The sequence below is a fragment of the Gekko japonicus genome, unplaced genomic scaffold (assembly GCF_001447785.1).
Source record: "Gekko japonicus isolate JY-2015 unplaced genomic scaffold, Gekko_japonicus_V1.1 scaffold1720, whole genome shotgun sequence".
NCBI lineage: Eukaryota > Metazoa > Chordata > Lepidosauria > Squamata > Gekkonidae > Gekko > Gekko japonicus.
The window spans coordinates 1,862-14,600 of record NW_015173723.1 but is presented as its reverse complement, the minus strand read 5'-3'; the positions used below and the strand labels follow the sequence as shown (position 1 = coordinate 14,600).

General features: G+C 49.0%; 2 protein-coding genes across 4 annotated transcripts in view; one reads left to right on the top strand and one right to left on the bottom strand.

Annotated features, from left to right (window-relative positions):
• The window catches only part of TIMM9 (translocase of inner mitochondrial membrane 9 homolog (yeast)), an 8,698-nt gene extending 4,600 nt beyond the window's left edge, over positions 1 to 4,098 (top strand). For all 3 annotated transcript variants that reach the window (XM_015423375.1, XM_015423376.1, XM_015423374.1), the window contains exons 3-4: positions 799 to 894; positions 3,489 to 4,098. In XM_015423375.1, coding sequence (XP_015278861.1) covers positions 799 to 894; positions 3,489 to 3,623 — 231 coding nt within the window. In that variant the 3' untranslated portion in view covers positions 3,624 to 4,098. The remainder of the gene's footprint in view (positions 1 to 798; positions 895 to 3,488) is intronic.
• A 57-nt stretch (positions 4,099 to 4,155) lies between these two features.
• On the bottom strand, positions 4,156 to 9,246 carry TOMM20L (translocase of outer mitochondrial membrane 20 homolog (yeast)-like; the record flags this gene model as incomplete). The annotated part of the gene is made up of 3 exons (XM_015423371.1): positions 4,156 to 4,225; positions 7,689 to 7,831; positions 9,165 to 9,246. Coding segments are annotated over 3 exons (270 nt in total), but the record flags the coding sequence as incomplete, so codon positions are not given.
• Between the last annotated feature and the right edge of the window lie 3,493 nt (positions 9,247 to 12,739).

Here is a 12,739-nt window from a genome sequence, read left to right as displayed (position 1 = left end):
GAGAAGTCTTGCTGGGCAAAGGCCCCCCCAGCCCACCCACTTTCTTAAAACAGTCGGCACCAGGAAAGCTGTCAGCGGGGGCTGTGGCGCCCACAGGCATCGTGTTGGGGGCCCCTTATCTAACCCAACATTTGCTAATGGGTGCTTTTGAAACACTGTTTCATAGCTTGGCAACTTGGATGGCAGTCCTTAAGGAAGATGATTGTTCACTGTGGTACCAAATCCTGCAATTGCCTACCCAGAACAGGCTGTTTAGTTTACGTGCCCTTCATTCTGATGAGCAAGTGTTACCTCACATGCAGCCAGCTGGTGTAACCTTGGGTCATTCACAAGCAGTGCTCCCTCTAAGCTGTGGAGTCTTGTGAGCAAAAATTCTACTTTGTGAGCTACTGGCAAAGTTGTGAGCGGGAGATTTGGCTACTGCATAAATTAGTTGGCTCTGGAGCCATTCTCCCTAAGACAAAAATGTGTGAGCCGGAGGCTAAAAAACGGTGCGCTAGCTCACACTAACTCATCTTAGAGGGAATACTGGTCATGTTCTCTCAGAGCTATTATCTCACGAGCAGTTCTCTCAGAGCTCTCTCAGCCCCACCTACCTCACAGGGGTGTCTGTTGTGGGGAGGGGAAGGAAATGGAGGTTGTAAGATGCTCTGAGACTCTGAGTGAAGGGCGGGGTATAAGTCCGATCTCTTTTTCTTCAGTTGTTCTCCCTGTCCACTCTAGCTTTTGCTTTTTCTCGGGGGGGGGGGGAAGGAATCACTCCACCCACTGCTGAAAGTCTCTTTGGTTTGTTCACAGTTCAAAGAATTCCTCGGAACATATAACAAGCTGACGGAAAACTGCTTTTTGGATTGTGTGAGAGATTTCACCAGCAGAGAAGTCAGTTCAGGAGAGGTATGTGGATTTTCCCAAGTATTTTAGATTTGTAGTTGCGATTGCACCAAAAAGGCTGGATAAAGCCAACCTGTACAACCACCCCCCCACACACACATGTATCTTTTCTTCCTTGTCGTTCTCGGTGTGTGTGGGGGGGGGGTGATAAATCAAGTATAAACACGAGAATATGGAATCTTAATGGAGCAGACAAAGTGTCCATCCAATCCAAGCAGCATTCTGTTTCTGAAAGCAGCCATGTGCTTTGGGAGATCCGCCCCCAAACAGGGCTCTTCCAAACCGTGTGACTTGGACAGAATTCTCTGCGTTATTTAGCTTTCTAACAGCTATTTATGTTATTTATCTTCTGCCTTTCTCACAGAGACAAAGGCGGATGACACGGGGGGGGGGCGCTTTAGCAAGGCTAAATAATGCTGTTTCAATCCACTTCAGTGATGGTTTGCAAGTGGATCTTGCCATTTCACACAGTAAAACCAAGTTGCGAAGCGCAATGGAAGTGGAGTGAAAGTGCATTATCTAGTGTGTGTGAAAGCGCCCAGAGTGAGTCGGTACAAACAACAAAATGGGACATTCAGTAATTAATGCATTAGGACAGGGGTGGCCAAACTGTGGCTCAGGAGCCACATGCGGCTCTTTCACACATATTGTGTGGCTCCTGGCAGGGCGGCTGGGGAAACTAAATATCATTAGCAAATAAATATCATTATCAATATCTGCTTTTACTGCTTTTGTTATTCTTTTTGGCAGTCTCATTTCATGTTAATAAAAAGCAAATTTGCATATTTCCTAGTAAAAACATGTGTAATAGTTGTTTGTGTCTTGCGGCTCTTGAACATCTGCCGTTTATTCTATGTGGCTCTTATGTTAAGCAAGTTTGGCCACCCCTGCATTAGGAGATCAGAAGTCTGGAGCCCCCAGAAAGAACAAAAATGACATAATAACATCCTACCGATGAATTCAGTGTTCCCTCTAAGCTGAGTTAGTGTGAGCTAGCTCACAATTCTTTAGCCTCCTGCGCACACATTTATTGTCTCCGCTCAGGAAGGATGGCTCCAGAGCAGACTAATCTATGCAGTAGCCAAATCGCTCGCTCACAACTTTAATGCCAGTAGCTCACAAAATAGAATTTTTGCTCACAAGACTCCACAGCTTAGAGGGAACATTGCCGATGATATGCTATAAGACGGATGTAATGATTCCATGTTTTGGGGCGTGTGTGTGTGTCTTTAAATGTTGAGTTTGACTGCAGTAATGCAAGGAGGACGCTAGGAGATGAGGGTGCTGTGATTGGCTGATGACTGAGAGTGTGGGAGGAGAGGTGTTCTGAGAGGAATCTGTGTGTGTGTTTTGATGACAGAGTTCTGTGTATGCGTCTTTGGAAAGTGAAGTGTGGAAAGAGCGAAGGAGAGAGTCTGTGTGACTCTAAACGTTTTGTGAGAGAGTCTATAGCAAAGAAGCAAGTAGTGTCTAAACTGTGTGGTTAGACAAATGTTTAATCTTGTGTGCCTAAGACAAAGAGCTTAGCCATGGTGGCTACCTATATGAGAGAGAGAAGCCTGTCAGCGTGGGATTTTTGTGTCCGAGAGACTGTGTGTGACACCTTGCCAGTGATATTTATACGTTCCTTTTTCCAGAAACGGTTCAAGATAACCGGAAAATTATTTTGTTCTTTATTCAATCAATCAATTTAATGTTTAAGCATATCCCAGAAATCAGTACAATCCTTCCTCAGGGCCACATAGTCCTTTGACGTGCCCAGACACTGGGTCATATGACCAAATGAGAGAGAATTGGAATGTTTAATTCCTGGTGGCAGCAGAAAACTACCAAGTTTATATACACAGAGGGTAGTTTAAAGGAAAAACAGTCTCCCCGAATAGCAAGCACGCCACAACGGAGAAGAAGAGTTAGCTTTGTACTCTGCCCTTCACTACCCCCGAAGGAGTATCGGAATGGATTACAATCTCCTTCCCTTCCTCTCCCTTCAACAGACACCCCGTGATGTAGGTGGGGCTGAGAGAGTTCTGCGAGAGCAGTGACTGATCCAAGGTCACCTAGCTGGCTTCACATGGAGGAGTGGGGAATCACTCTTAACCACTACATCAAGCTGTATAGACCACCAAACAGTATAGACCACAAGTCCTAATCATTTAGTCAAGTAAGAGCCAGTTTGGTGTAGTGGTTAGGAGCATGGACTCTTATCTGGGAGAACTGGGTTTGATTCCCCACTCCTGCTGCTGGTGTGACCTTGGGTCAGTCACAAGTTCTCTCAGTGCTGTTCTCTCAAGAGCAGTCCTCGAGAGAGCTCTCTCAGCCCCATCTACCTCACAGGGTGTCTCTTATGGGGAGGGGAAGGGAAAGGAAACTCCTTGGGGTAGTGAAGGGCGGGGTATAAATCCAGTCCCCTCCCCCTCCTTCTCCTTCTTTTAAATTTTCAGCTTGGCCTCCATCTCAAAGGGAAGCCTGGGGGGACCACACACTGGACTCTGTTTTCCCACCTAAACTAGGATTAACAGTTACGTAATTCACCGGTTTAGGTTAAAGATAGCTTTACAAACTACTCTTCATACCCCTCTGTCCCTTCACCATTCCAGATGACCTGCGCAGAGCACTGCTTACAGAAGTACTTAAAAATGACTCAGAGGATATCGATGCGATTCCAGGAGTATCACATCCTGCAGAACGAAGCGTTGGCTGCTAAAGCCGGACTTCTTGGCCAGCCACGTTAAGGAAGGAGTGCCGGCGGTGACTGCATTGCGTGCGAAGGTGCGTTTGTCGCGACAGGTGCGGTGGGAAGGCCCACTGGCTTGGAACGGAACAGCTCAGAGACCCATCGAAATGTGGAAATCATCGGTGGCTGCCGCCACGTGCAGCCTTGGCGCTGATCGAGCCGTTCCTAGAGCGTCCTCTTCCTGCGCAGTGGAATAATGTTGATACAGCCTACGGACTGGCTCTGCTACTTACTGGACCCGAGATGGGGGAGGGAGCAAACGGCGGGCTGCATCCTGCCCCTCCGCTCACGCACCGTCGCAAGCAGAGCGGCAGGATACGACCCGCCATTCTGTGATCTTTTCCTCCTCCGTTAACCATGACTGTTCATTTTGAAAACGGGCAACGTTCGCTCTGAAAATTAAATCCCAAAGTGTCTAAAGCGACGTTTATTTTTTAATTGAATCAAAGTGAAATAAATGGAAATTACTGTTGTGCAGAGAGTCTTTCTAGAGGAGGGCTCCTTGCCTTTCCTGTGGTCCACCTTGACGGTAGCCCCGGGTGCGACACCGCGCTCTCACTCGTCCGGCGGATCCTGCTCATGCAGGGCTGCCTCAAGCCGCTGGGAGAGAAAACAGACTTAAATGACAACAATGGGAACAGCAATGTAGTAACAATGAAAGACAAAAAATTGCTGCAAACGTGCACACAGAAGTAAATTACACTGAAGTAGATTTCATGATGTGTGATCTTTATATGAGTCTCAATTTTCTATCCATGTGCAATAAAGTCGACAATGGAATCTTGAATCAAAATGGTCTTCTCCCAAAGCTATATAGCTACAAGTATAACATTTCAAATGGACAAATAAGTCTTGTAGCTATATAGCTTTGGGAGAAGACCATTTTGAGACTCATTTGAGAAAGGCACTTCGAAACGAGCATCAACTCGAGAAGTTCGTCTGCCAGTCTGTTTACCTGTTGAATATAAAGATCATACATCATGAAATCTACTTCAGTGTAATTTACTTCTGTGTGCACGTTTGCAGCAATTTTTTGTCTTTCAGAGAAAACAGACTTGTCAGTAGTCTGAGGGAGTGCTGACACACAAAAGACATTCTGAGTGCTGGCTTTATAAATTTTGTTTTTAATTGACTAGACTTCCTTTCTTTTCCTGGGCATAAACCTCTGCCCTTCACTTCATTAAGAACAGAAGAAGAGCCCTGCTGAATCACACCAGTAGCCCATCTAGTCCAGCATCATAAGAACAGAAGAGAAGCCAGTGCTGGATCAGGCCTATGGCCCATCCAGGCCGACACTCTGGGTCACACAGTGGTCAAAAACCAGGTACCTTCGGGAGGTCCAGAACTCCAGAAGCTCTCCCACAGTTGCCCCCCAAGCACCAAGAGCATCGCTGCCCCAGACGTACTGTTCTATCTATACCTTGTGGTTAATAGCCACCAATGGATCCAGTCCTCTCTAGAAGCCGTCTCACACAGTGGCCTACCAGTTCCTCTGGATGGCCAACAACAGGGCAGAGAGGCTGAGGCCTTCCCCTCATCTTGCCTCCTGGTTCTGGGATTCAGAGGTTTAGTACCTCTGAATGTGGAGATCCCCTTCAGTCCCCATGGCTAGTAGCCACAGATAGACTTATCCTCCATGACTCTCTCTAATCCCCTTTTCAAGCTGTTTATTCCTGTGGCCATCAGAACATCCTCTGTCGATGAATTGCACGTCTTAATCTCTGGGTAAAGTAGTATTTCCTTTTGTCTGTCCTGAACCTACTGCCCATCCGTTTCATTGGATGCCCCCAAGTTCTTGTCTTTTGGGAGAGGGACAAAAAGTTCTCTCTGTCAACTCTCTCCACCCCAGGCCTCATTTTATAAACCTCTATCACGTCCCTGTACTTCAGTCCACTCCACAGAGGAGGACTGCTCCTACAGTAAACTACGGAAAGATGACCACTTGGATGCCTGTGCGGTTGGGATTAACATACTAATGTTTTAAATTATTGCGCCATCTCTCAAATTTGCTTATTTTTATAATTTAATTTATACCCCGCCCTCCCTGCGAGCGGGCTCAGGGCGGCTTACATAACTGGTCTGTAAGTGACCATTCATTCACATAAAAACAGTTTAACATTCAATAACAATACAGAATCTCATAAAGTGCTGGCGCTGATACATTAGATACATAAGATGGCCTGCTGGAAATTCCATACCGCCAGACAGTTTGCCACTCAATGATCTTCCTGAGCATAGTGGTAGAGGCAAAATGTTAAAACTACGGGCTGGCTCGTTGGTAGTAGTGGGGGCGGCTCCTAGTTGAAAGCCTGGTGGAAGAGCTCCGTCTTGCAGGCCCCGCTTACAAAAGTCTCTCTAGGCAAGGGGGTCCCCAACCTTTTTGAGCCTGGGCACCGCTGGAATTCTGACCCAGGGTAGTGGGCGCAGCCACAAAACGGCCACTGCGGGATGTGAACCCATGTACACAGAGGACGCCTACGCGCACGGGGAAAGAGGAGTAATTTAAAGAATACACTGGGGAAAGAGCAGTGAGAGAGAATACGATGAACGCCGTGGTGGGCAGTCGCTGTTGGGACGATGCCACTTTGAGCTGCACGGCCAATTGTATCTCCCAACAGGTTGCTCGTGGTAGCCAAATAGGGGGCTCACCCCTCTACAGCGTCTTTGGAGGTTTTCAGACCGAGGCCATCTGACAGCAATGCCAACTCTGTGAACATAGGCAGATCACGAGAGGGAGGGCAGGAAGGGTTGCCTCAGTGCTTAGTTCTCTTGGCCCTTTCTTACACACGCCTAGGGAAATGCAGATCGCCACTTTGGGATCAAGAAGCCATTTTTCTCCAGGCCAGTTTGGCTGGAGATCCTGGAAACTTTTTTATCATCTGGGCGTGGAACAGTGGTCACTGGGGGTGTGGAGGGGGAGGGTATTTGTGGATTTCCTGCATTGTGTGTGGGGGTTGGATTAGATGACCCCGGAGGTCCCTTCAATGTTCACACAACCCACGCAGGGTGAGGGCCATGGGCTTGCCGCCGCCGCAGCTCCCAGGAGGAGCACTACCCCTCTCTAGGACATCAGCCCAGCTGGACCCCGGTCGCCTTAATGGCCAATCTGTACCTGCTGATAGGGGCCTGTATACACCATGAGCGGATCCGAAAGCCCTCACCCCCCCCCCCCAACACTGATAGAGGCTGACTCGGTTTGCCTGTAACCCTAAACCCCGGTTTAGCATTCTGTGAGCAAGCTTTGGACTTGTGCGCCCCGTCCTTCTCGAATCTTTTCCATTGCCTCCCTCAGTGGGTGTGGCAAGCGTGTTGATCTATATGCGAATCAGGCCGATGATAGTTTCGCCTCATCAAAGACCTGGAAACGATGTGTGAGAGTCACCCGGGTCACCGAGCTCTCTACATTGCGATTCCTCTGCTTTTTAAAGGTACTGTCATGATCTGGGCTGTGCCACCAGAGGCCTACTAGGCCCAGGGAGCCTGGCTAGCAGTAGGTGAGGCTGGGCCTACAATTCCCAGAAGCCCCTGAGAGCTGACGTTGGGGGCGTGGCTGAGCTCGTCGGGGGGGAAAACCATATGTTTCCCCCCTGACGAGCTCGGCCACGCCCCCAACATCAGCGACGTCTGACGTCACTTCCGGTGACGTCGCAGCGGCGCGCGCGCGCGCGCAAGGACGACAGACAAACTCCCGGCCAGGACGGAGCCTCCCCCGCTGGTGAGTTCAAAGGATTTGGCAACCCTAGAGGCTGCTGCAGGAAGAAACCCTCATCCAGAGGGAAGGGTCACTTGGAATAGTGAGCTACGGACAGTATATATTTAGACGCGTTAGGGCATTTGATTTCTTTTCACCCACTTACTGCTATTATTCTGCACCTTGTTGTTTGACCTCCTATAAAATAAACCTTTTCCTTGTTTCACTCTGCCTGGTCCTCATGCCTGTTATTTGGCCAAAAGGGAGGTCTGAAGGTCTTGGGAGGGTGCTCTGGGCCTTCTCAAGGGAACCGAAATCCAGAGTGGTGGCAGCGTCAGGTGACACCCCACCTGAGCCGTGACAGGTACCTACTTGCGTAACGTGTGGAATTCTGTGCACCAGCATCTCGAATACTTGAGGCGGCAGAGTCTGCTCCAGGACGTTCATGAGCTCGGTCGGGTGCGTACACAGCGAGATTGCGTTGGTGAGGTGCTCGATGGCCTTCTTCTGCTCTCCTGTAATGAATTTATATTCCTAAAGCCCAGTCTGTAGGATCGTTATCCCATTGGATAGAATTAGCATTTTGCCCCACCGGCCTCGGTCCTTGTGTCAGCTGGAGCCAGATCCTCAGCTGGAGGCTGCTCCTAACCGTCTGAGGGAGGGAAAGGTACCGTGGCCGGTCTTCACTGGTTTCCTTATCACTGGTTTCCTTATCAGTCTGCCTGCTGTGGGGCAAAAAAACACGACATCCCCTCTTGCCACAGTAGGTAAGTGCCGTCAAGTCACAACCAACTGAAGGCGACCCCAGAGGGCTTTTCAAGGCAAGTGAGAAGCAGAGGTGATTCACACATCAGAAGAGCCCTGCTGGATCAGACCAGTGGTCCATCTAGTCCAGCATCCTGTCTCACATGAGGTCCAGACAGTTCCTCTGGAGGGCCAACGACAGGGCAGAGAGGCCGAGGCCTTCATTAGAACATCAGAAGAGCCCTGCTGGATCAGACCAGTGGTCCATCTAGTCCAGTCTCCTGTCTCACACAGTGGCCAACCAGTTCCTCTAAAGGGCCAACAACAGGGCACAGAGGCCAAGGTCTTCATTAGAACATCAGAAGAGCCCTGCTGGATCAGACCAGCAGTCCATCGAGTCCAGCCTCCTGTCTCACACAGTGGCCAACCAATTCCCCTGGAGCGCCAGCAATAGGGCATAGAGGCTGAGGTCTTCATAAGAACATCACAAGAGCCCTGCTGGATCAGACCAGTGGTCCATCTAGCCCAGCATCCTGTCTCAAACAAGGGCCAACCAGTTCCTCTGTGGGGCCAACAACAGGGCACAGAGGCCGAGGCCTTCCCCTGATGTTGCCTCCTGGCACTGGGATTCAGAGGCTGACTGCTTCAGAACATAGAAGTTCCTTTTACTCACCCATGGCGAACCACCTTTGACCATCTCTTGCCTTGGAAAAACCCAACGAGGTCGGAGGAAGAGAAGGAGGAGATTGGATTTATACCCCACCCTTCACTCAGAGTCTCAGAGGGGCTTACAGTTACAAACTCCTTTCCCTTCCCCTCCCCACAACAGACACCCTGTGAGGTAGGTGTGGCTCAGAGAGCTCTTTCCAGAACTGCCCTTGAGAAAAAAGCTGTGCCAGAACTATGGCTTGCCCAAGGTCATCCAGCAGTTGCATGTGGAGGAGTGGGGAAATCAAACCCGGTTCTCCCAGATCAGAGTCCGCACACTTAACCACTGCACCAAACTGGCTAACAACCAAAGTTGGCCGCGACGCGACAGTTTTTGAGGCATTCAGAGCGTGGACGCCGGCCAGCCGCGCAAAGCCAGCTGCTCCCCCTCCTTACCTCTTTCCAGCCACAGCTCGCCCAGCTGGATTTCTTGCAGAAAGAAGTCCTGCACCTTGGCCGCGTCCTTCTGCTCACGCAGCTAGGAGCATTAACAAAAAAGAAATGGCATCTTAGCAAAATGGCACGAGACTCACCCGAAGGCTAATGAGAGTTAGGCTGTAACAACACCAAAGTTTTTTAAAAAGTCTTTTCCAAATATTACATTTCCACTTCTGAGGGGGGCAAATCTTTTAAAGACTCCTTTGCCTGCTTTTCACAAGTCTCACCTACTAGAACAAGCCTCCGATCCTGGAGTCCAGGGGCACCTTTAAGACCAACAAACTTTAATTCTGGGCAATGCTCCCTCTAAGCTGTGGAGTCTTGTGAGCTAAAATTCTACTTTGTGAGCGACTGGCATTTAAGTTGTGAGCGAGCGATTTGGCTACTGCATAAATTAAGTTTGTTTTGGAGCCATCCTTCCTGAGCTAAGACAAAAATGTGTGAGCCAGAGGCTAAAGAAACTGTGAGCTAGCTCACACTAACTCAGCTTAGAGGGAACACTGCTTCTGGGTACCAGCTTTGGTGTGCATGCACACTCAGGGCTTTTTTTGTAGAAAAAGCCCAGCAGGAACTCATTAGCATAATAGGCCACACCCAACAGCAGAAACTCTTTAGCATATTAGGCCACCCCCCTGACAGCACAGCTTGTTGGCATATTAGGCCACACCTCCATGTTACCAGAAGTGTGGTCATCCAGCCACACCCACCTTTTGCTTGTTATTCTGTTTACCTTGTCTGTTGTCAAAACCCAGGGCATTTTTGTAGCAGGAACTCCTTTGCATGTTAGGCCACACACCCCTAATGTAGCCAATCCTAATGAATTTATGCTGTTGGATGAGGCCTATTATGCTAATGAGTTCCTGCTGGGCGTGGCCAACTTGGGAGCCAGCCGGAACTCCGTTCCTGTGTGTTCCCGCCCAAAAATAGCCCTGTGCACACTTCTTTAGAATCTGAAGAAGTGGGCCTGCATATGGAAGTTTATACCCAGAATAAAACTTTGTTGGTCTTAAAAGTGCCACTGGACTCCGACTTTGTCCTGTGGCTTCGGACCGACATGGCTACCCCACCAGAACCAAGCCTTCAATCTGTAAGACTACTCAGGGCACGCTTGTTTATTAACCTTATTTATTTGTATTATTATTTTTAACCTTATCCCAGTAAACAAACAAATGGTCTGCCTTCCTCACAGGGACTCTGGGCAAATTACACATAGTAGGGGAGCGGTGGCACAGAGGATTTATCCTCTGGTTAACATAGTAACATCTGAGCTGAACAGGCTTGCTGTCAGTTCTAGCCCCCCGCTGGTGTGAGCTGCCAGCCTTGTCCCCAGCTCACCGTCTACCCAGCGGTTCGAAAGCTTCGGCGAGTAGATAAAATGGTACCACTCCTTAGAGTGGGCACACTGAACCCCCCCCCTCGTGGGATGGAGCGGTGTTAGCCGGCGAACGGAAGTCCAGCTCGCATGACGGAAAGCCTAGAGAGATCTCCTCGGCATTAAGATAAAGCCTGTAATGGGCCATCCGGCCAGGCGATGGCAGTGTGGCGCTACAACTCAAGGAGTCTGGAGAAAGCTGATGCCATCAAAACTCGGCCGAGAAAAATGCCGTTCCGGATCATGTCTCATCTGCATCTGAACGAAACCCTCGTCGGCTGTGAATGTGTGCAATTTAAGATGCATATATGTTGTCCTCCCTTACCCCATATTGCATTGTTAGTCCCTCGTGAAAAATTAGTAACTGTAAATCGCTCAGAGCCAGCAAGCTCTGCAGGATTGAGCGATCAATAAATTGAAAGATTATTATTATTTATTATTATTATAGTTAGTCAGGACAATCAGGTAAAATGGGACACTCAATAACCAATGCATTAGGATTTTAGAAGTCTGGAACCAACCAGAAAGAACACATGTAGCTGCCATATACTGAATCAGACCTTTGGTCCACCAAAGTCAGGATTGTCTACTCAGGCCAGCAGCTGAGTCAGAACCTTGGCCTGTCAAGGCCAATATCAGACTGGCAGCTGCTCTCGAGGATCTCAGGCAGGGAGGTCATTCCCATCACCCACCACCTGGGTCTTTTTAAATGGAGATGCCGGGGATTGAACCTGGAACCTTCTGCATGCCAAGAAGATGCTCTATACGGATTCAGACCCTTGGTCCATCATGGTCAGTACTGTCTTCTCAGATGGGCAGCTGCTCTTCAGGGTCTCAGGTGGAGGTATTTCACCTCACCTCCTATTTGATCCTTTTATATGGAGATGCTGGGGATTGAACCTGGGACCTTCTGCATGCCAAGAAGATGCTCTATACGGATTCAGACCCTTGGTCCATCATGGTCAGTACTGTCTTCTCAGATGGGCAGCTGCTCTTCAGGGTCTCAGGTGGAGGTATTTCACCTCACCTCCTATTTGATCCTTTTATATGGAGATGCTGGGGATTGAACCTGGGACCTTCTGCATGCCAAGAAGATGCTCTATACGGATTCAGACCCTTGGTCCATCATGGTCAGTACTGTCTTCTCAGATGGGCAGCTGCTCTTCAGGGTCTCAGGTGGAGGTATTTCACCTCACCTCCTATTTGATCCTTTTATATGGAGATGCTGGGGATTGAACCTGGGACCTTCTGCATGCCAAGAAGATGCTCTATACGGATTCAGACCCTTGGTCCATCATGGTCAGTACTGTCTTCTCAGATGGGCAGCTGCTCTTCAGGGTCTCAGGTGGAGGTATTTCACCTCACCTCCTATTTGATCCTTTTATATGGAGATGCTGGGGATTGAACCTGGGACCTTCTGCATGCCAAGAAGATGCTCTATATTGATTCAGACCCATGGTCCATGATGGTCAGTATTGTCTACTCAAGCTGGCAGCAGATTTCCAGCTTCTCAGCTCGAGGTCTTACACGTGTATAAGCGAGGTCCCGATCAAAAGATTCCAATTAGTGGCTCTCCAGGGACACAGGTGGAGGTCTTTCACATCCCCTCCTACTTGATCCTTTTAAATGCAGTTGCCGGGGACTGAACTTGGGACCTTCTGCATGCCGAGCAGATGATCTGCCACAGCTCCTCCCCACTGAACAGAAGCAGAGCTGAAGTATGCACACAACGCAGTTAATGGTGCAGAAATTCCATAATAGGGACGTTACCTTCAGTAAGCTACATGTAGCGGCACCGTCCCTAACCATTTAAACAAGTTAAGTTTGAGAATCACTTGGTGCACTGCTACCCTACCGCCGGGGTAGAAAAGCCCTTGTGCTTTACAGATTTCATTTTTATTAGATTTGTATCCCGCCCTCCCCGCACAGCAGGCTCAGGGCGGGTTCCATCATACATTGTATATAAAAAACAGTTAAAACTGATTAAAACACATCAAATAGAACATACAGAGCCTCTAACCGAGTAGTTATTCAGATTGGTAGTTCCAAGCAGTTATTCAGATCAGACTCACTGGAACACTGCAGGTAGGCCCGATAAATATGGGCGCCTGTTGCCTCAGCTAAATGCCCGGCAGAAGAGCTCCATCTTGCAGGCCTGTTG